The 23567-nt window shown below is 39.3% G+C and overlaps 3 protein-coding genes and 1 non-coding gene across 8 annotated transcripts; all 4 read left to right on the plus strand.

The window, feature by feature from the left end:
* The first annotated feature begins 1950 nt into the window (after positions 1 to 1950).
* On the plus strand, positions 1951 to 10922 carry LOC131319610 (U-box domain-containing protein 32). Of its 3 annotated transcripts, none has more exons than XM_058349956.1 (9): positions 1951 to 2596; positions 3014 to 3135; positions 3859 to 3974; positions 4243 to 4347; positions 6681 to 6981; positions 7243 to 7392; positions 7968 to 8495; positions 8994 to 9713; positions 10478 to 10922. In XM_058349956.1, exons 1-9 carry the CDS (start codon positions 2407 to 2409, stop codon positions 10658 to 10660), a joined length of 2415 nt encoding a protein of 804 aa, XP_058205939.1. In that variant the 5' UTR covers positions 1951 to 2406; the 3' UTR covers positions 10661 to 10922. The 3 variants fall into 3 exon arrangements, with proteins under 3 accessions (XP_058205939.1, XP_058205940.1, XP_058205942.1); XM_058349957.1 differs by having other exon boundaries at positions 3014 to 3129; XM_058349959.1 differs by having other exon boundaries at positions 2000 to 2596; positions 6717 to 6981.
* Positions 10923 to 12233: 1311 nt separating this feature from the next.
* On the plus strand, positions 12234 to 22147 carry LOC131319613 (uncharacterized). 3 transcript variants are annotated; one of them, XM_058349963.1, is made up of 11 exons: positions 12234 to 12414; positions 12868 to 12975; positions 16238 to 16449; positions 16822 to 16961; positions 17192 to 17236; positions 17307 to 17360; positions 17879 to 17983; positions 18107 to 18313; positions 18659 to 18744; positions 19769 to 20757; positions 21428 to 22147. In XM_058349963.1, exons 3-11 carry the CDS (start codon positions 16269 to 16271, stop codon positions 21697 to 21699), a joined length of 2079 nt encoding a protein of 692 aa, XP_058205946.1. In that variant the 5' UTR covers positions 12234 to 12414; positions 12868 to 12975; positions 16238 to 16268; the 3' UTR covers positions 21700 to 22147. The 3 variants fall into 3 exon arrangements, with proteins under 3 accessions (XP_058205946.1, XP_058205945.1, XP_058205947.1); XM_058349962.1 differs by lacking the exon at positions 12868 to 12975; XM_058349964.1 differs by lacking the exon at positions 12868 to 12975 and having other exon boundaries at positions 16825 to 16961.
* Positions 18889 to 18996, plus strand: LOC131321445 (small nucleolar RNA snoR100). The gene has a single exon (XR_009198491.1). It is a non-coding gene; the product is annotated as a small nucleolar RNA snoR100 (small nucleolar RNA).
* A 63-nt stretch (positions 22148 to 22210) lies between the features above and the next one.
* LOC131319619 (uncharacterized) lies at positions 22211 to 23440 on the plus strand. The gene has a single exon (XM_058349974.1). The coding sequence runs from the start codon at positions 22481 to 22483 to the stop codon at positions 23219 to 23221; it is 741 nt and encodes a 246-aa protein (XP_058205957.1). The 5' UTR covers positions 22211 to 22480; the 3' UTR covers positions 23222 to 23440.
* The last annotated feature ends 127 nt before the right edge of the window (positions 23441 to 23567 follow it).

Consider the following 23567-nt stretch of genomic DNA (forward strand, 5'->3'; position numbering starts at 1 on the left):
CCAATGATAGCTATGTGGAAAACAACACCACAGAATATATAGTATTCATCTTTTCATTTTTTATTTACCAAAGAAATGAAAATACTATAATTGGCTTGCACAACATGAAAAATAAAAACTATTTGATGAATACTTAGGACCATTATTTGCACGCTTATGTCCATTACGAACCAGCCAATCAAATACAAATGGGTTTGAAACCAAACAAGCCACAAAAATGTCGATTGGAGTTTTTGTGTTACGATGATGATAGGGACGTGCTTGTTGCTATCTATGAGCAAAACAACCAAGAAGAAGTTGCTGAGCTTGAAAACTACGTACCAACCAAAAAGGTGCTCTCCCTTATATTTTTAATCAAAGTAACAAATGATTAATATTGTATGGATAATTAGGATCATAAGTTGAAGGCTTGCGATCAATGAGAACCAGGCAATCCGGTTTTGGAGATAAAGGGTGGTGCACGCATGCAGGACCACATCTCCAAAATTTTCTAGCCTTATTTTTCTATGTACTATATTTTGTTTTTTTTTTTTTTTAAAGATTTTGTATCTTGATCCTTTCAGAATTTTAAAACTTCTATATTAGCCCCCCCTTTATAAACTACTACCATGCTCCGTCCAAATTCTAGATGATATATGTTTGGACTTCTCTTTAAAAAACAATATTATATAGTTTCGTCCAATAAATAATTATCTGATTTTACGATAGTGCATTTGAAAATCACAAATCGAATAAGGTCAAATCATTCTCGATGTGTAATTTTGAAACATATCAATGTCAATCACATAGTTGGGTTTTCACCACACTATTATAGGAGTACAAAAATAGACGTGTTTTGAAAAATTGATTTCTATCACTCAATTATGGAAAAACCCCATGCCATGAACAAAGAGAGCGAAGAGTTTTCAAAACTAGTTTAAACTTGCAAAAAATTATTCAATGCCCCGGCAGCGTTGCAGGCGGTGCCCAAGGCCCCTTCTCATATGCTAAAAGTTAGGAGACTTTCGCTACGCATTGTGGTGAAGAAGAAGTTTGAAACACCACTTGGCATGGTGCCAGAGGCAAGGCAGTCAATAATCTTTCAGACTTGGGACAGCAAGGTCAACCAATAGATGACCTACCCACCTGATTTTTGACAACACTTGTTACATTCGTTAATTTCGTTTTGGTTGGTTGCTTAACGCTAAAGGGGGCTTCCGGAAAGGGCCCAAATTACCCACGCTCGAATCCACGCTAAACTTGCTGCAATATTACACTAAGAGCATCCACAAATGCAATAATCAAAATCAAAAAATTGTTAAAGTTAATAATGCGTGCTTAAAAAAATATTTACATTACAATAATCAAAATTAGCAACCTCCTAACCAATAATCAAATTTAGGCATTTGAATAATCAAAAGTAACAATGTGGGACTTCACATTACTAACTTTAGCAACCCTCTAAATGAATAATCAAAAATTAATGTGACAAGTTTTGATTATTCATTTTTGATTATTACATTGCGGATGCTCTAACCAATCATATCCATTACCAAGTCAAACAAATACTCCAGATGTATCCTCTCGTCGAGAGGAATCAATAAGTCACAAAAATTTGACGCAAAAGTAACAAATACACAAAACATTTGAATAAAAACAAAAAAAAAGAACCCACCCTCCATCCGGCCCAATTTATTTTCTAATTACCGGAATTATCCCATTTTATTGACTAAAAGTTTTTGGGTTGAAAAATGCTTAAATTTTTCAAAGATACCCTTTTGCTTGGTTCTGTGTTAATCTTGGTATTTCTTTCAACTCGAAATTAGAAAAGTATAATTGAAACTTGGCTTTTTTAGGGTTTTTAGTTATGAAAAAAATTGTAAACAATTTGGAACTTTTCAAAAAGGAAACTTAATTTATACCGCTTTTCCAAAAAAATATAAAAGGAAACTCGAAAAAACAAAATGGAATGGAGACTGGGGAGTATTATCAAACCTTCGACTAATCTAGCCAATAATTCAACACGCATTGATTTTAGGAAATTCGCTAATGGGTACTTGATCGACCAAGAGAATTTACGGAGAGAGAAAGTGGAAGAGAAAGGACGAGAAAGATAGCAGAAGTTTTCAACTCTTTTGTAGGAGTATCTGTTTTCTTAAGTTCTCATCACAAACTCGAATGCAATCTTCTCCTTTTTCTCAAAAAGTATTGATTCCATTATTCCCTTCTACTTAAATAACTTCTCCAAAAAGGAATTAACCTTGTCGTTTCTACCAACCATCATCTCCACCGTGCGATTAATCTTCAATACCAATGACGATCCCTCGCCATTGACAAGAACAAGGGCTTCCGTCGAATCAAGTTTGGAAATTTTATGTGGGTATGAGCGATTGATTTTGAGGAGTTTTTTTTGGTGGGTTGGAGTTGATGATGGGAGGTGGGTGCGAGGGGGAAATTAAGACTGAGGGGTTGTGTGATGTGGAGAGTACCGTATTCGTGGCGGTGGGGAAGAAAGTGAAGGACAGCAAATCGGCGCTGTTGTGGGCGTTGCAGAGATTTTCCGGGAAGAAAATTTGCCTTCTTCATGTTCACGAGCCAGCACATTCAATCACACTCAGTAAGTCTATCACTTAATTTCAAGCAAATTAATTTGAATTTTGCTTCAAAAAAACTTCAATTGAATTACCAAAAGAAAAAAGAAAAGAAGCTTCAATTGAATCAAATTCAAGTTAATTTGATCATATTTTGGGGGGAGGTTTTTGGCTTATGCTTGCTTATACCTTTATACGCATTCATAGGATTAAAACCTTCCAGTTTATGAAATTATGGTGTAGCTGGGAATTTCCAAACTTTCCCTTAAAACTTTTTTGTGGTCTCAAATTTTCCCTTAAAACTTTTTGTGACTTCTATGTTATTTGTTACGGCTTAGTCTGAAAATTTGATGGCTCCGGCCATGCATTTCAAGAAGATCTGATATGTTTTATTTATTTATTTTATTATTATTATTTTTTTTTATTTTTTTTTATTTTTACAGTAAATGGGAAGTTCTCAATCAATAGACTGAAGCAACAAGCAGTGAAGGCCTTGCAGGAACTTGAGTGGCAGAAGATGGACAAGCTTCTAAATCAATACTTATTGATTCTAGCCCAAGTAGGGGTATTATTCTTCATTTTCTTTTCATCAAATATGGCGATAATTAGGAATTCCACAAAAGAAAGTAGAACACGAATCATAAAAATAATTATCTCTTGCAAGTTAGTAACATTAAATTGTTGGCAGGTAATGTTTAGATCATTCAGCCAACTATGCGAAGAAACCCACACACAATGGAAAATTCAAACTGGTTTTAGTGTGTATTTCCTCTGTAACTTTTCCAATCTTTAATTTGGCAGTCAAAAACTTTCCTACGATATAAAATCGAAGTAAGGAAACTCATCAAAAACTTTCTACGAAATCAAATATAAACACCTTGAAAGTAGGAGAAGTGCAGACATACGTAACTGCTGCCCAGTGTCACTCTGATGCAGCGTAGAAGTGTGGATGCATCACCAAAGAGTACATTTCTGAATCTACTCACTTCCATTGTCAATTAGATTCTCTTTTTCTGTTGTGCTCTCTCATCGACATGGAAGCACAATTCGAATATTGGGTTATTGAATATGGGAGACTGGGAGCAGTTGGGGACATGGGCAGATATATTTTGGGTAGTTTGCACTTTTGTTTTTACTAGTTTGCCCATAAGAATAACTGAAGGAAGAAACATTTAGATTGTAGATAAAATATTCTCATGGACAAGTTTGGGAAGGAAAAAACACCAAGTTGTGCTCTCCCTTTATATATTATAATAGATTATTTATCGTCTACCGTTTTGACGTGCAGGCAGGTAAAGTATGGATGGAAATGGACAATGTAGAGAAAGGAATTGTGCACCTTGTCGCTCAGCACGATATCAGATGGCTTGTCATGGGAGCAGCAGCAGATAAGCACTATTCCAAGTATGAAACTTCCACCTTAGTTAGTCACTTAAAATGATCAAAGTCATTGAGTATATCATAGGGTTATTAGGGATACAGCGTCTTCAAATTGTAGATTAAGTTCTTAAAATGTATCGAATAAGTTCTGCAGGGATGTAAACTATGCAGCTGTGTTCCTCACATTAGGTTCCTAGCATATTGAGTGGCATAAGTTAAGGAACTTCAAATATGAGTTCAGCTTGTCATGTTCCATACTACTACAGGGAGTAATTGAGTTTGTAATTTGCAGGCAACTGTCAGAGCTCAAGTCCAAGAAAGCCACCTTTGTGTGCGAACAAGCTCCAGTTTCCTGTAACATTTGGTTTGTTTGCAATGGAAGCCTCATCTATACAAGGTATATCAGCATGTTAAGTGACCGCATCGTTCCGTGTCAAAAATATATTTATAAAACCTTGGAGTTAACTACTACTCCGTAGAATAGTGGTCAAGACCGAGTGTCAATCCACAGGGACAATATGGCAAAGTTACTATAATTTCGATTGATTTCTATATTAATTTGGAGGAAAAAGATTTGAGTTGTTTGATTTTGGAAAACTAATTAATTAAGAAAGCAACTAATTAATTGATTTAGAAACTGATGGAAAAAAGACCTAGGGTTTCGAATCCACCCCGACCTCATAAAATCATTAAATACAAGCATAGGCTAGGTTTAACATTCAAATCATTAAATACCATCATTAGGGCTTGCAATCCCTTCTGACAATTGTCAAGATAATAAATCGGGTTGCCAATCGCCAATCGGCATGGACTATCCCGTAGCATGGACCGTCTCACTAGCCTGGTCAAGCCGCCTAACGGCACGATCCGTCATACAAGCATAATCCATCTCAATCACCCAAACTCAATCAAAGAATACCATTGTTTAACTCCGTATTTGAAAACCGCGATATATAAATATGAAACATGTTGAAAGAATTAAAATCATTCCATAAAAATGAAACGAGTTCTAGTTAAACAATCGATCCGAATATTAAAGCCTAAACCTATACATATACAAAGTTACTTGATACTGGACTTCATCTTTCCCCTAGAGAATGGAGTTAGCCGGCCATGGGAGCTGGATTCTTTTCTATGATGTCGTGCTCGTCCAAGAACTGACTTCCCCAGCCGAGAGATCTTTTTTCTGCCGAAGTCACAGTAAGCTATATACTCCTTAGGTAGGGTTTAAAGCATTAACTACATAAGAGGTCCATGGGACTTTATGTAATTATTAATTGGCAATTGAATTTTGAGTAACTCTGCACTTTGACCCCGAACATCATTAAACTCTTGTTTTTATCCAAAATCTTGGACAATGAACTCGATCAACCTATAAACGAAATAAAAGCAAAATTAATATCAAGTAACATATATAAATGGCTAACAAGTGTAGTTTAGAGGGCCAAAATATCAATATTTCGGCACTTATCATTAATTATTCATGCATTGGCACAAATGCACACATATAATTTTTGCAGCTCTAGTATTCCTATATTCTTTTGCTTGGCCTAGTGAGAGATAAGGGTATAAAGGGATTCTTGCGGTTGACCTCAATTCGTTGGGATATGGGAATGACCACATTTTGGTTATCAATGCATTAAGGACTTGGGGGTACACAGGACTATCTGTTTCAGATATAACTTTAGCTTCCTGCAATTGATTTATCGCTCACCAAGCTATCTACATGTAATGTTTGTTCAACTTGCTACTGGGTCAATGTGGTATGGCATTATACACGTTGAGTATTAAATTTCATCTCCTACTCTTTATTGTTAATCACAGCATTGATGTCCATCTCAGAAATTTCTCTTTGTGGTCATGGTGATTTTAAATCCATGTTTTGTTTAATGGCAGCCAATTGGCCATTGGTAATATATTCAGGCGAAGTGAGGTGGTCTGACCAATATAATACTTGTGTAAGCTGGTTGCCTAATGTCAATCAGCTATGTGCCTAAATTATCTAATTTGATGTAGGGGTGTGTTTAAATTAGCGACAATTAGAAACACCTGGAAGAACACCACATGTACATAGAAATGGACCTTCGATACAGTTAGGTGCATAATGACATTGGCCTTTCGTTGACTTTCAGATACTTTGAGTAATTACACAAATATTCTACATAACACTTGCTACGATAAGCAGGAAATCTTCCTGGTCATCATTTTCTTCTGTCGGGTATCTTCCAGTTTATCGGTTACTTTCCTATAGACTTGAAAGCTTTGTAGGACAGAATTTTCAATGTTTTGAGGACGTGATCTTTACAGTGTGCTACTTTGCATTGTATCTACTAATTTCTTGCATTTACTGCTATGTCAGTGGAGCACATTGAGGCCCCGTTCCACTTTCACAAATAAGTACTTAAAAAATAAGGACCTATTTTCAAGCTTAAAAATAATGAATTTACAAACATAATTTTTCAATTTTTTTTTGCAAGGTCTATCAAACAAGATCCATATTGCATGTTTTTTTATTTCAATAAGCCTATTATTTTTAAGCTTGAAAATTGCAAATAAGTACTTACTTTTTAAGGGGGTAAACCGGAACACCACCTGACAAGTCCATAGAGAATAGAAAACATACAACTCATCAGAGATTTTTTTTAATGAGAAATACTCCGTATCACAATCTGTTTATAATGGGGACATCTCAATTGATTTTATTAGATCTGACTATTTTTCCCGTTGAAGAGCTAGTGATGGCAACCTTATCTCCCATGTGCAAAGCATCATGACATTGCCTTCTTCTACGAGTAGTAGTGACACAAAGCTATTATGGAGTCGTGCAAAATCAAACGAGGAAGTTGATGAACAGGAGGGCCTGTCAAAGGTGTTCACTTCTCAGGTTTTGGTGCAGTCCACTGACAAAGTGGTTGGTATTTTAGAACCAAACCCCTTGGTGATGGATGAGATGGGAGGACATGGGTCACCTTTACCCTCATCAAACAAGGTCCAAGACCATCTTGATCATCCATCAGCTGTAGTTTTGCTGGTACGCCACCATTTTCTAGCATATAATCAGTAATATCAGTCTCATTTGAACTCTGAATACTTCTACTCGCTGAGGTTTGAGTCTCTTAATTTGAAAAAGATGCATTTGTTGACTACTTTCCTTTACAAATGAGTTGAAGAGACTGATCTTGATCTAGGAAATTATCGTCTGCAGACACTGGAACTCTAGACTTGACTGGACTCCCTCAATTAAATCTCTTTTAGATCTTCATATTAATTTGTATCTTCATGAATTCTCTAGGAAGGAAAATCCAAGGGACTCGCTACTTCTGAAATTCATGGTAGACAAGAACATGCTATCACAGATGCTGAACATTCAAAGAAGAAAGCATTTGAAGAGTCATTGAGACGGTGGAAAGCCGAAGAAGATGCCATGGAGGCTTTACGCAAGGTAAAAAACTCGTCCTTGAAATCTCTGAAGGCTCCAATTAAAAGCTATACCAGTATGGTTAGGATTTAATTTTGAGTGGCACATCATTTGATCCCTTTTCTGCAACTAAAGTACGTTACACTTTTTATAGTCATATGTAAATACACATAGATTTCGGAAATCCTATGTGTACCGACCATTTTTGTAGGGAAACCGTACCGACGGCCGATCCGATCCGTCCAAAAATTTAAAAAAAAAAAACCGAGGGGCCCAACGCGGGAATCTATACATATATACACAAAAAATAGGGTATTTAGATCAAGCACCCTACACACATCGGATGCCGTTGATTCCCGCGTTGGGCCCCTCGGTTTTTTTTTTTTAAATTTTTGGACGGATCGGATCGGATCGGCCGTCCGGTGGCCGGAGATGGCCACGCGCGGCCGTCGGTACACCGTCGGTATGGGCCGGTCGGTGTAAATAGCAGTACTCCATAGATTTCGCAAATAAAATATGACTAATTTAACTTGAGAGCATGAACCTTGTAACAGATGCTCTAAATAGTGACATCTTACTTCGCAAGTGCCTTGTTACAGGCTGAAGATCTAGAAAGTTTGTGCATGAAAGAGAGAAAGGAAAGAAAAGAAATGGAGGAAGTCCTGGCCAGACAAAAACAGGATTTAGAAAGTATGAAGAATCTGCATGATCAATACACAAAAGAACTCCAGATGGTCCATGACCAAAAACAAGTTCTAGAGAGCCAACTCAGGGAATCTCATTCTGTTGAGGATGAGTTAGGTGAGAAGATTGTTCAGGCTGTAGAACTCTTGAAGACATTCAAGGAAAAACGGGATAAGCTACGGATCGAGCGTGACAAAGTAAAAGGAGAAATTAATGGACCAAGGAGATTGGTGAAAAAGGATGCTGCAGACCCATCCAAGCTACAGTTTTCCGCTTTCTCCTTCTGGGAGATTAATGAGGCGACACGGGATTTCGACCCGTCCTGGAAGATTGGGGATGGGAGATATGGGAGTGTTTATAAGGGGATTCTTCGTCATCTTAAAGTTGCTATTAAAATGCTGCCCTCCCATGGCTCTCAAGGCCATGTGGAATTTGAACATGAGGTAAATACATCAAATATTCCTGTGAATGTCTTCATTATATTGTCTGCATGATCATCATGCAAGAAAAGGAAACCATATCTTTTTATGAACTGTGGGTTAATGTCATAGTAGGATTGAGGATGATTGTTTTCTTCATTCTTTTCTCCTCTTTTTCCATATGGTACTGCAAGCATTTAGAGGTTGGAGTCACCTATATTATTTAGTCTTCACAACATAATCTGAAGCCTAGTGCAGTAGATTAAACATACTAGTGTAAGAGAATGATTTCTGTAAAATCTAATGTTTACTCTAACTGGATAGTTTGATGGCATCTAAACCTATCCAACTCTTATGGTTTTTAGGCTTGGGTATGAAATCTGCTTGATGTTATAGTACCTCTGATTCAACAGTGCATTGTTGTGTTCTGATGTAATTTGTGCAATAATGTAACAAAAATCCTCGTGTTTTCCTTCAAAAGGTACAACTTTAATTCACTTCACCTCTGTTGTTTTAATACAGGCATGGACTCTAGGCAGGGTGAGGCATCCAAACCTCGTGACCTTGATTGGTACCTGCCCAGAGTCGAGGTCACTTATTTATGAGTACCTAGAAAAAGGCAGCCTTGAAGATCACCTCGTCCGCAATGGCAAAACTCCCCCATTAACATGGCAAACTCGAGCAAAAATTGCCAGTGAGATATGTTCTGTCCTCATCTTCCTCCACTCTAGTAGGCCTAGCATCGTCCACGGGAATGTAAAACCGAAAAGTATCCTTCTTGATGCAAACTTTGTCAGCAAACTCAGTGACTTGTGGGTCTATCGTTTTGCCCCTCAAAACGTGAACCCCACTGACCCGGAGTCCTCTGTGTATGTGGAACCTGATTTTCTGGAGACTGGAGAACTTACTGCAGAATCTGATGTGTACTCATTTGGAATCGTACTGTTACAGCTTTTGACTGGAAGACCAGCCTTGGGGATGGTGAAAGATGTGAAATGCGCACTAGAAAGGGAGAACTTTAATGCATTGCTGGACGTTGGAGCTGGGGAGTGGCCACTTGAGGAAGCGAAAACCTTGGCTCATTTGGCGTTGAGGTGTTGTGTGGACAAGCGGGACGATCGGCCAGACCTTGTGTCACAAGTATGGAGTGTGATTGAGTTGATGAAGGAATCATGTACATCAAAGTTAAACTCCAAGGGACCTGGCCGAATTCCCTCTCATTTTGTCTGTCCCATTTTCCAGGTAATTATCGTTCATAATATGAATGCTCTAGTATTTTTCAATTTATACCGTCATCACTTTTTTTCCTTATCACCAATTGCAGACTGCTGCCTGTTTGACTAGAAATTTGCGCATACATGTCTTATATGATGACTGTGCTCTCACACCTTTTCTACGGGGTCGTCTTTGGCAATGCAAATGCCAAAGACGTCGAGCCTGTGTTTGGATGTTGAACTTGTGGAGGGAGTCATATAGGAAAAGAAAAATATAAAGAAGAAAGAAAAATTAGGTCTACAAAACCCCTTCATATTTCAGTACACTAAACCAACATCCATACTCAGCTTAAGAGAACAGAATCATAGCATATAATTGTACCCTTGACCGGACGTAATTGTGGTCAATGATGCAACTGATGCTCTTCCCATGATTCCTCCTTTCGCTTTAAAAGGATGAGATCACTGGTCTCATACTTTTTCAGTTTTCACTGGGTTGTGGCTGGCCAGTGGGAATAATGCCCAGAGTTTGAGGCTGTGTTTGGATGTTTTTAATGGAGCGAAGAATATTTCTGTTAAAATTTCGTCTTTAAGCACTCTACAATTCCAACAACCAAAAACAGCTTAGGAGAACAGAATCATGGTGATTTATGCGTTGAAACGTAGAACAGGAAACTTACAGTGTATGGCCATGAGTCCATGACAACTGAATCCACTGGTACAACTGGGGACCTGGGCTTCATCTATTTCTGCCTCTTATATATATCTTTGCTGTTGTATTTCTTTATCCAGGAAGTCATGAAAGATCCACAGATAGCAGCAGATGGTTTTACATACGAAGCAGACGCAATAAAAGGATGGTTGAATAGCGACCACATAACTTCGCCGATGACAAACCTTAAGCTCGACCACTGCGACCTGATCCCCAATTACGCCCTTTCCTATGCAATTCAGGAGTGGCAGCAACAGTCCTAACACTTTTTTCATTTGTCTAGCTCTACATGGTGATAGCTGATATAGATTATACGATTTCATGCACAGAAAGGTGAATCCACTATACGAGTCGGTTGAATATCAAAAATTTTAAAAGAACCTCGGGTTGATATACATGATGTTTACTGCCCTGACCAATTCAAATGAGTGAATTACTTCATGGATCCAGGTTCAACTTGGACCCTCGAACTGATGATATGTTTGGTTCTTGGTTTTGTCAATATAAATGAAAATCACGTCAGAATGGCACATGCATATTTATTCAGTTATGGATCATCATTGGCAATACTCAAAACAGAAGCAGGAAACGACACAGCCGGAAGTGGAAACGTGAAAGTCTAAAATGCCGCAGGAAATCGGAAACACAAGGTGATATAAAAGACCGAATCGAAAATTTATGAGAGAATTTATTGTGGAGCATACCAGTTGCAGTACCCTCTCAAGAAGAAAAGGGTTTCTACAAAGATTTTCCATCATTTTTCAAGAGCTATAATATCGTTGTTCTTGATTACCAAAAAACTTGGGTTCTTGATTACCAAACAAAAAACAACATTGAAGATATCATATGCCAAGACCAAGTACTAATTAACCCGACGTAAATAAAACGAAAACGAAGACGAGAAAAAGAAAACAGAGAGAGAAAATTGGACACCCGTTGAAGTGGGTTGGGGCCTGGGGGTCATGTAGTTGATGTTGCCGAAGGTTTGGTCATGTTCTTCTTGTTTTCGATTAACGGCAATGGAAATATGGTTAAGGGTTGTTGGCATGGCCATGAGGTTCGGCTGGGTTTGCGGATCACTGGAAGAAGCCATAATTACACTGCATTCACGTGGAGCTCACCCCGGGTCCCACAAAAATACCGAAAAATTTGCACTCCTCTAGTTTTAATGAAATTGTACTTTGACGTATATCACTTTAATTATTGCTAATCTTCTAGATAAATTTCACTTTGACTTAAATTCATACCATAATTAGAATGTTCCCGAAGTCCTATTCAGAAGGTACGAAAATCTATTTTTTTGATTCAATACGGAAGTCTACATACTATATGCTTTCAATTACAAGACAAATTGACTATAAGAAACTTCGTAAGAATTTCTTTAGATACTTTTAGCTTCTGCTTTTGTACGAGTTTCCGAACGAGCGACTTCTCTCCAAGAAAACTTGATACCAAAATTAGCAGCATCTTGAAATTCTGACCATTAAGGCATTACTCTACCTCAAGAAAAACGTTTACAAAATCGTATCGACATCGACATCCGATTAATCTCAAACTTTAACATGAGCAACAAATTCGACGAGCTCAACAAAACGAACATTTCATATCACATTAATGAGGTAAGCTTGTGTTCGGGCCTGGATACTTATAGGAAAACAAAAAAAAAAGGCCTTGGGCTGGGCCGCTGCCACTGGACCAAAGCGGCCCGTTTGTCAGTGCGTGTCCCCCACGATACAGCCCTGCTGCTGGTCCCGAATTTTCCCATTATTTAATTACTGAAAAAAGGGTTCCATTTTTCTGCCTTTATAAATTCTTTTTATTTTTCCTTCACTGTCCTCTCTCTCTCTCTCTCTCTCTCTCTCTCTCTTCCTTCCTTGCCGACCGCTTCTCGTATATTACGAGCTATATATAGATACACACACGCGCACGCACGCACGATACATGTTCCATTACTTCTCTCGTGGCGACTGCGAATCTCTCCGATCGCCGGCGATCTCTCGAACCCTCCCCCGCACCGGTGCGTTGATTCCTCTCTCTGTTCTTTCCATGCTGAGTTGGGTCACGTGCCGATCACAGATCACGTGACCTCGAACCCTAGCAGAGACTCCCGTCATTTTCGTTTCGCGATGGTTGTTTGGTTTTTAAATTTGATCCGGTTTCTCACTCTTGTTTTTCTTTTTTGATCTGCTTAGCGTTTGCTTCTTGCTTAGTTTGATTCTTTCTTAAATTGATTTTACACGATTTTGTAATTTTATGGGCACTCTTCACTGATTGATTATTTGTTAAACTTAGTAACTTATATTTACTCTGCACAAGGGGTATGGAATGTTGATTTGATCACCTGTAATTTTTATTGCATCAATTTATTGTGTAAAGTGCAGTTCAATGTGGTGTTTTTTTGTTGTGCACTTGCCTTTTTCCTTCTTCTTTGTTTAGTCAAGCAAAATTGGATCTGTATGTTTGGGAGTAGATTCGGGAGTTCGGTTTGGCAATTCGTGCGCTGGGAATTTATTTCAAGCTCGTCTCTGGCTATGCTCAACTGGGTGTATTTGAAATCACGTAATTGTTGTTGCTTTAGGTTTATTTCTATGTTCGGAGCTCACTTGTACAGGGTTACCAAATTATCATTCGTTTATATCGGTGTACATGTATGTGTATATGTATAGGGAAGCACTAGAAGGTAATGAACATATGATGGACGATAGCTATATCGTTAGGGCACAAAATATTGGCAGTGTTGGTATGGGGGCTGAAAACAAAAGGTTGTGTCTCAGTAAGTTATGGAAAACTAGTTATTAGCGTTGAGTATGTGGGATTGGTTTAGATATGTATGTTGCTCTAGTTTCTTCTTTCCCTGTTCTTTTACCGGGTAGTGCTGGGAGGTGGCGTGTCGAGGAGGAGTTTTTGCAAAGGACTGTAATGTGACGGGCTATATCAATATCTGGTGTTGGGGCTAATTATATTCGACTTGTTTGTAGTTAGTGGCTACTCTAGGAATTACTGTGTACTAGCGGATTCCCATGCGGAAAGGCATGTCGGAACGTTTTAGTCTCAATGTAAATAATCTACCCGCTCTACCCGATAAATGCAATGTATACATAGCATCAGTTACCATTTTGAAACGTTTTCCTAGTTGATCATAAAAGGCTACATTTAAACGCATAAATGCAATATTTATTAGGAGAATATTCTCTGTATCGATTAAAAGGAATGATCTGACAGCTGCAATCTTGCCATGAAAATATGATTGGACGGCCGAGGATGTTGCTTTGTTTGCATGCCTAGACATTTTGCTATGTTTTATACTCTTAATGTAGATAGGGTCAATGGCAAATTTAAATTCAAACTGTCCTGTGGCAAAAGTAGCTTTACAGTAATAAACAAATAATCATCTACTTCAGAAACAAAAAATTAGAGTTTCATATTATATATACATGTATATATATACGGAACTACAAATCCAAACTTTTAATCAACCGGAATCCTAAATCAATACCTACAACTCTCAATTGGTCCTCGATTATATGTTCGGATGGCGAGGTACTTTTTTTTTTGGTAAAGAAGGATTTTATTACCAAAAGAGACGAATACAAGCGAAACAAAGGGGCATACCCCTGAAACCAAAAGGGACTACAAAGAGATTCAACGCAAAAGAACAAGACAAATAGCCCTATACGTCATATCTACAAGATTTTCACCGAGATATTCCAAGCTTTACACAAAACCTTGTTGCCATGGCTAACCCCAGCTTTCTTCCAAGAATAGACCCTATCCCTCACATTGTTTATAATCCGATCATAAACTACCTCTAAGAATGGCTGCTTGTTACAAAAAATACACTCATTTCTAACCCTCCAAATGTGGTATACTGACCCAACCATAGCCAACTTATAGAGAGAAGAAAGAAAACTTGGCTTCTTGAGGTGATGAATAGCCCAATCAATCTCCTGAGACCAAACAGCAGGACACCTACAAATACCAAACTTCTGCAAAATTTTGGCCCAAACCAAAGCTGAAAAAGGACACTCAAAGAATAGGTGACTATGAGATTCAGTCCCGCCACGACACAATCTGCATATGAGATCCACCACTAAACCCCAAGAAAGAATTCTGTCCTTGGTAGAGAGTCTACCCCAACAAACAAGCCACATTATAGAAGCCCATCTAGGAATCCTTTGTTTAAACCAAACAATATCAGCCCACATTACCCCAGGGAGAAGGGTTCTGAAAGCCTGCAACGCAGAGTTAACAGAGAACATACCATGACGGGCAGGGATCCAGATGACAGAATCAGCAACCAAAGGGTTAGGCTTCAAAGTTAGGGGAGTGCTCCCCATTATCTGCATGATGGCTCTGTTATGCTGCCTTGGCCATTTCCACTCACCTTCATGAATAATAGAAGAAATTTTTGCCAAAAGAGAGCTTCCGACATTCCTAACTATACTGTCACCAAACACCTTATATAGGGGACCAATATTATGCCAATGATCTAGCCAGAGGAAAGTACTATCCCCATCTCCAATCACATGCTTTATCAGAGGTTGCACCTTGTCTCTAAGCTTGAATAATTTTCTAATAGTCCACCAAGAATTCTGAGGCAATTGCATCATCCAAAGACATTTCCCTTTGATAATATAAGAGTGAATCCACTTGACCCATAAGGAATCTGCCTTCTTACTTAGAGCCGACAAGTGACGTGTCATAGTTGCTTTCCAGAGTCTTAGAGGTTTGAAGCCCAACGCCCCTTCCTCTTTCGGAGAGCGCACCCAATCCCACTTAATTTTAGTCCCAGTTTGCTTCATCTGAACCCCAGACCACAGAAAAGACCTAAGCATATCTTCAACTTCCTTTAAAATCTTTTGGGGAAGAATAAAAATAGAACACCAATAGACTTGCATGCTCCACAACACTGACTCAATCAACTGAGATCTTCCCCCAAAAGACAAAAGTTTCTTGGACCTACTCCTAATTCTTTGCAAGATCTTCTCCTTAAGCTGCACACAATCACTATAGGACAGCCTAGGTGTAATCAGAGGAACTCCTAAATAACAAACTGGAAGAGTACCCTGCGGAATGGGAAGAATAGACTCCAATTCCCTCGTAAGGTCACTGCCTACCCCAGAATAAAAGATTGCACTTTTCTGAAGATTCGGTTGGAGCCCAGAAAAATAATAGAAATCATCCAAAGCCGACTTGACAATAGAAAAAGAATGCTTATCAGCCCCACACAAAACAAACAAATCATCCACAAAAGCAAGGTGGTGGATTTGCAAAGCTTGACATTTTGGGTGGAAAGTGAAGTCGCTCCCTATGATCTTGGCTTGCAAAATAGAATAGAAACCTTCCATGACTAACAGAAAAAACTGCCTCATGGACTGGGATTATACCTCATTTTTATGGTGTCAATACCGGCCAATCAAAAAATGATAGTGCAATCGTTGGAGTAATTATATTTGCCATATACTGTCCTCGCCTCTGTTTGTATCATAATATTTATCTAAACTCTGTTTGTCCTTATCTAGTCGCTTAGTATCTTTTGAATTATTGGTTATCCATTCTGTATTACCTCAATGCCTTAACTGTTTATGGCTAGCAAATTGAATTTGTAGTTTTTCACCGAAGTCAATAGAATGTCGTTTGTGGCGTCATTTTTGTAACTGACATGGAAATAGAGTGCTACGCTTTTTTTTTTTGGAGAATTGAATGGAGCCTGGACTTCTTTTGCGGGCTATCTTATTCTTAAGTAGCAATGTTTTCCCGGAAGTTCTATTAATCATGTTTTGTGCTCATGGTAACCTTTGTGTCTTTTCTATTTTGTTTTCATTTTATTCTTTTTGCAGTTCCATTTTACAAGCTAGCCCCAAAGTCTAGATGCCAGTTGCAAAACTAAGGGGCAGTAGCAATCCTGATGCAATGAAATCAGAGGAGGGGAATGATTCCCTAGACACATATGTCAGACAAGCAGTTGGCAAAGAGCCCTTTCTTTCTTTCTCAAGGACAGGGGACAGTCCAGTGCAGTGGATTCAGTTACTTCATGCCTTGGATCAGCAAGGTACCAGTAAATTTTCGTGTGGTCCACAGTTTAATTTACACCATATAAGGGAGGGAGCATCCTGCATCCCTTAGAGCGAAGTGGAGGGGTCTCCAGTCATGTACATGAGAGATTAATGGGGGTTAAGGATTATTGTTTGTATGAGAAGTGGACGACCCCGTAGAGGAAACAAAGAACACTTTTGAACATATGCACTCACTGCAATCCAGTTAGGCTGGCTTACGTGGCTGCTAAAGCCACTGGCAAGCCTGGAAAGGGTGTGTCAAAAATGTAAGCTCATATTAGGGAATAATATATATAGGGTTTTGGTTTGCAGAAGGCCGGGCTTGATGTTGAATCTAATTATTCTGATTCACATCCTGTATTTTTCAGCAGATCTTCCTGGATGGCCCTTGCTGTCTCCATTGAAGATTCAGATGCAGAAGTGTGACAAGTGTTCCCGAGAATTTTGCTCCCCAATCAACTACCGGAGACACATACGTGTGCACCGCCGCTCTCTGAATGTTGATAAGGTTTTCTTTTTTCTGCGAGACTTAATTTTTGGATGATGTTGAAATTATGTACTTAAGTTTTGCTGCATGTGTTCCATATATAAATATATGCACCCAGATTCTTATTTCTCCATGTTGAAATTCGGTTAGGTATCCATTGTGCTGCGCAATTGCGATTTCCCTGTTTTTGTTGAATTTTATTGGATGGTATTTCTCCATCTTCCTTGGCTGAGGTAATTTTCATTTTACAGGAGTCTCATAAAAGTAGGGATTTATTGGGAGCTTTTTGGGATAAGGTAAATATTTTTCCAGTTGCGATATCTTTCCCCCTATAAATGTGGTGCTCATATTTTTGGTTCTATACAGCTATTGTTGGACGAGGTAAAGGAGGTCGTGTCATTTAAGGATGTGACTTTGGAGGTACTAACAGGGTCCTTTATTTTTCTCTCTGTATTCATCTGATCGCAACACTTTTTTGAGTTACAAAGATATGTCCTTTAGCTTGCAACATGCTGGAAATCTATCAAGTTAAGGTGTTGGCTTGTCCTTGCAACCAATGGCTATTCCGTTTGTTTCATAGAGCTGAGTAGAGCCTTAAATCTCTCTCACTTGTTTGAGTTACATGCTAATTTGATTCGAGGAATTCCCTTATCCTAGTAGATTCCTTTTCTTATGATTTTCATCTAGGAGAGGTACACATTACTTATCTACTGTGAATTCTTTAATTGAGAATGAAAGAGGTCGCTTTGACCGTTAAGTAGACTTTGAAGCACATTTGTGTTTTGGTAACTATTCGTCATGCACGCAAGTGTGTGAGAGGATTCCTTTCTAGTGTGCACCTTGTCTCTGACCTCTACTTGGCAAAGTTCTTAGTGCTAATTATCCATTTCCCCTCGTTTTTTTCTGAATCACTCTCTCTCTCTTCCTGTACCTCTTAGGAAGTTCCTGGGTCTTCAATCATAAAGTCATTGACATCGCTTATCCGTAAACCAGGATTTTGTACTCTCCCTCAATTATATTTGAAGGCTGGGTCTGCACTTCTGGTAAGGCTCGGATGGTTGTCTTCAAAACAGCTTCTGTCTTTATGTTTGATTTTCCTAAAGTCGTTTCTTTTATTGTTTGTGGATTTACCCTATTTGAATGACTACGAGGATGCACTATTACAGGATATCATCCAATCTAGACCTTCCAGGCTTCCAGTATCGTCCCATGAACTATTTAGTATCCTTGATGATGCAAGTGAGAGGACATTCTTATGTGCTGGCACGGCTGAATCAATGCAGAAATATGTGTTTGATGGGGAAGCTGGGAAAATTGGACTGGAGATGAAGAACTTAATTGCTTGCACCAGCTTTCTCGTTGAACAGAAACTGGTATAACTTTCGTGAAACATTATTTGCTGTTTGCGTGTGTAAAATTAGTAAGTGTGTGTGGCGGCAGTGGCCCTCTACTTCCATGTATTGTGTTTCGCTGCCTCCATCTATATATTCATTTACTCAACACAGACACACACCCATAAGGACTTAATAGATAACACTTCTGTCACACAGCAACAGAGGTGTATACAGTTGCTTGCCGCTGCACGTTTTGTTTTGATGTTATGTGAGCACGCACATAGATGGGTAGTATTATTAAATTACTTTCGAATGTCGTCGTATGGGTTTTTCTTCGTCTTCATTTTTGCCTGGCTCACCATGATAGTTTTATCTGATGCTCAGGTCAAAGCATGGGTGGCTGACAAGGATGCTGAAGCTTTGAGATGCCAGAAGTTGCTTGTGGAAGAGGAAGAAGCTGCTCAGAAAAGGTAAATCCCAACATCGATACAGGCATAGCATTTATCGTCTGAAAAACAAGTGTATTGGAAGGGAAGCTTGATCTGCATGTGGGATTATATTCTGTTTCATTCCATCATAGATCAATTTATGTGCATACCGATGCTCTGGACTATCAATGAAGGAAGCATGGTAATGTGTACATAAATTGATTTGGGTCTCTAGGCCTGCCCTCTCTGATGTCATTTGGCTTTGATTTGGGGGCATGGTTCTACCACAAAACATCCCTGTAGTTGCTCGGTTCTTGGAGGTTTAGTGGGGCCACTGTTTCAGTGGTATTCTGAGAGCAGCCACTTTGTGCATATATTGCCAAAGGTTAGGTCTGTCTCCAATCATTCCCCGCCCATACCCCCAATGATTGGAGACTAGATGGGTTATGTTATGTTGTTGTATTCCATCATAGATCAATGCTCCATAACAAAGCGAAGACAACATTAGTTATTTGATACTCTTATTTCTCACTTGATGCCGGTATTGTATGTTTTGAAAAAGCGAAACATCAATGCATATGGCTATGGGTTTGTTACGTTTCTGTTAGGGGTCCGTCCACCCTTGTCTGGTCGTTATGATTTCTTGCAGAACCTACAACTCCTTATCTGGAAATTAGCAACCAAATGTCATGTGTGACAAATCTCTGTTTATCATCCTTTTAAGCTTTATGTAGTTTAGGTATTCCATAAATGCGAGGAAGTTTTACTCTTTTCTTTTTGATCAAGAGGAAGTTCTACTTCAGATAGGTTGTTTTACTTCATGTTGAACCCACCCCCCATGTTCACAACAACAGGCAATATTGGAGGTAGGAAAAGTAAAAAAAGTTTTTTTCCGAGTTATAGCAAAAGGTTTACATGAATTGAAAAACCGTATACTGCACGGGCCAATATGACTTGGGAGTGAAATAGGCATGTTTTGAAATTTTGATTTATGTGTTATGAATTGGCTAATTTGTAAACCCCATTAGTCAACCTTTAACCTTTTATGTATTTGAAAAATTTATAGGCAAGCTGAGCTGTTGGAAAGGAAAAGACTGAGAAAGCTCAGGCAGAAGGAACAGAAAGTGAAAGAGCAGGCTAATGGGGAGAAGGTAGATCTGAAGGACATCACTGCTGATGTATTGGACAGTCCACCTTCTGCAGAAATATCCAGCCCTTCAGTTGAATCTGAATCCAGTTCAAACGCCCTAGAAATAACCGCAGAACATGTTCCCTCACCTTTTGAGCCTGTCCAAACCTGGAGTGCTGAAGAAGACGAAGATACTGAAGCTCAATTTGGATTCAGCCACGAACACCCGGATTCAGGCATCTTTCCAAATGCTGAACGCCGAACAGTACATGGAAATGGTCGGCGTTCTAAATGGCAGATGCCAAAATCACAAAGGTTTGGACGCAACGGCTTTTATTCAACTCAGAATCCTCAAGTATTGAAACTTGAACATATGCAGAAGCACACTACCCCAGGGGATCCAAGGGCTGCTCCAATTGTCAGTGGCAACAAAGTTTGGACCAGGAAACCAAAAACGGAAAATGAGGGAAAGAACTTGAAATCCATATTATTGACCGAGGATGCAGCCCAGACGGATCAACATAAGAACAGTGAGGTGATGATTGGTTCTATATCAGTCACTCTTGATAACTGTACTGCCCAGCAGCAGGGTGATGATCTGATTGAAGCGCAAGAGCATGCAATTTCAAAACCCACGAAAACCGATTCTGTCCAAGGTAGTACCCAATCCACGGTTAAGCTTTTGAGGCTAGTGAGCCGGCATGAAGCCAGAGGTCCAATGCCAGTCCAAAATGGCTTTGCGGAATCTAAAGAAGACGTAATAGCAGGAGGAAAGTGCAACGACCGAATGGTGCCCAGTGAAACTTGTCTAAGATCTTGTGCTTCGGGTGAGAATGGGGCTGATTCTCACCCGCTGGTGGACGGAAGTGCTCACTCAGAAGGCTCGCTGTTCTCCAGCAATGCTGCAAAAGCTTTTCTTGCACAGAGTAAGATTATAGTTCTATCATTTCAGTCCCTCTCTGCTTTGCTTGTGGTTCATTGGAAGATGTCCAATGCACAATGGCTAAAATGACATGTCAGAGCCTAACTTTGGCCCTCAGGTGTTGCATTGGGCTCGTCCCTTTACTTTGGTTCCAACTTTTGGTTGGATACCTTTTCCCTCCCGCAGATTAAAATGCCATTTTGCCGTTAAAAAAAAAAAATGGCACTGTAGTACCCCAAATGCTAAATTTTGGCTTCCTTCAATTGCTAGAAATGCTTTTCCTTCTCCACTATGCTTATACCTTGACAATGGCTCGTTGTCCATTTAGAGGATCTCCGATGCACAATGGTTAAAATGACATGTCCGAGCCAAATTTTGGCACTACAGTAATCAGCATGCCAAAAATTTGCTACCTTCCATTGCTAGAAATTCCATTCCTTCAATTTTCTTTATCAACTCTCTAATTCAAATAGCATTTGTGGGCCCATCAAGGAGGTGAGAGGAACAAAATTTGACATTGCCAAACCTTTTACATGGCACAAGGTTAAGCATTGCTAAATTTGGCAGTTGCATCAAAGAGAAGGAGAATGGTGATATTTTGGCATTGGCAGCAAATTTGCATGTGCATTGGCGATAGTCTTAGTCGTTATCTGATTGGCTGTGTTTTTTTCCAGGATGGAAGGAGGCTATTGCAGCAGACCATGTGAAACTTGTGTTATCTGCAGAATCCGAACCTCCTGGGTGCCCGGACAGTGGAAATGATGGTGAAGTAGTAAAAACATCATCAGATCACAGACGAAGCATTCTTGGTAATGCAGAGAATGTGCTGGCTAATGTGGGCCCCTTTGAGTCTAAAGCAACCAATGCAGTTAAAGCCAAGATCAGAATAAAGCCTGAAAAGGGCGTAACAATTAAGTACATCCCGAAACAGAGAGCCGTTACCTGAGGAAAGTGAAATAGGTATTGGATTTGTTCTGTTATGCCTGATGTGCAGTTTCACTCAGCTCCATCACCATTACATTCTTAGCAGAGGGTTCCAGTTTTTCTAGTGGTCTTCTGTTTCAGATATTGAAGAAAGGTTTTGCCCGGAAAAAAAAAGTTTTACAGTTTTCTGTCCTTTCATTTATTCTTATAATCTGCTGTTATAGCATTTTGGTTAGGGAGGTTTTGTCTCATTGTCTAGATTTCTGTAATAAATTGTTTTCTCAGTGTCATTTTAGAGTTCCAAGTGTGCCCGGTGTTTTGGGTATTTATTAAATATCTATTTCGTCGATTGGGATTCTTCTTATTTTGTCGGTAGACTTATCTTTTTGAGGAAACAATCAGATACAGACAATGTTCTGTTCACAGATTTTTTTTTTAGAGAGGAAGGAAAAGGAGAAAATTTAATGAAATTACGTCGTGAAAGAGTTCAAGCTGCTTTACTGAAATTTGTCTTATAAATTGACTGAATAGTGAATAGTTGCTGTATTTCCTTTTCTTTTGATTATTTTTAGGTCACATATTTTGCTGTACCATATTCCAGAAGAATATGCTATTGGAAGTTGAGTACAAACCACGTGTCCGTTGTTCTTACCACAATCTCTCTCTCATCTTCTCCCCACTCCCTTTTGCTCTCACTTCTAGTCTGCTACCCTTGAATGCAACCTCTTTTCTTTCCTCTGAATCTCTCTCCACTTATTCTTATCCCCTCATAACTCAATTCCATTCACTGCTTAGTTATAGGGATGACTGGTGTGGTTGGTCGAGGCAGTCGCACAAGTGACCCAAAAGAGAAACAACATGAACAAGACCTCCAGACTCCCTCCTCGAATAAACACCGTAGCCCTTTGCCTGGAGGCAGACCTTTCACTTTCCGGCAGCTCACCGCTGCTGCCACTGCCGCTCTCCTTGCCGCCGCCGGCATGGTGGGTGTTGAGGACTTCGCCTTCGTAGTCTTCTCTCTTATCTACATGTACTTCCTCTCAAGAGTTGCTTTCCCACGGCTCTCTCCATCTATGGAGTCCCCAGTCTTTGGCCGAAACAACAAGGTTCTGAGTAATTACATACTCATAGCAGCCCTTATCGGACTCGTTCTTCCTATAGCATACATTATTGAAGGAATCTTTGATAATGATAAAGAGGGTATCAAAGCTGCAGCTCCACATGTTTTTCTGTTATCCAGTCAAGTCTTCATGGAAGGAGTGTCCGCCTCCGATAAGTTTTCGTTACCGATCCGAGTTTTTGTGCCGGTTTTTTACAATTCGAGGAGGATTTTCACCATTGTGGATTGGATGAGGGCCGAGATTTCAAAGGCGGATGAATTGCAGAGCCAGAGTGGGAGTAGGAGATTGTACGTTGGAAGATGGCTTGCCGTAGCTAATATGGCTTTGTGGTGCTTCAATCTTTTTGGGTTTTTGGTGCCCGTTTATCTTCCTAAAGCTTTTAAGACATACTATTCTGGTTACAAGGTTAACGACAAGATATGAATCAGGATATGGGACTAATTATGTGGCTATATTGGGTAACTGTTACCTTAAAGGTTGAGCAGAAAGTGTTTGCTTGAGCTTTGGTCTTTGTGACCTGGCTTTTATACTATAACATCTTAGTTTAAGTCTGTACATCTCCTGTAATGGACACTTTTCGAATTTAAGTTTGCACACGATGTACTAGTTAGTTACAGTTATACGCGACCACCTCTTTTTGTATGGAATGTTTCTACGGTGAAGAGTGTGCGTAGTCGGTCAAAAAGGCTGAGAGCGTGATTGCATGAAACCACTTCACAAATGCCTTGCATGTATTACATTCCTCAAACACGAAGAGATTTAGAAGCAA

This window comes from Rhododendron vialii, chromosome 3a (genome assembly GCF_030253575.1).
Source record: "Rhododendron vialii isolate Sample 1 chromosome 3a, ASM3025357v1".
Lineage (NCBI taxonomy): Eukaryota > Viridiplantae > Streptophyta > Magnoliopsida > Ericales > Ericaceae > Rhododendron > Rhododendron vialii.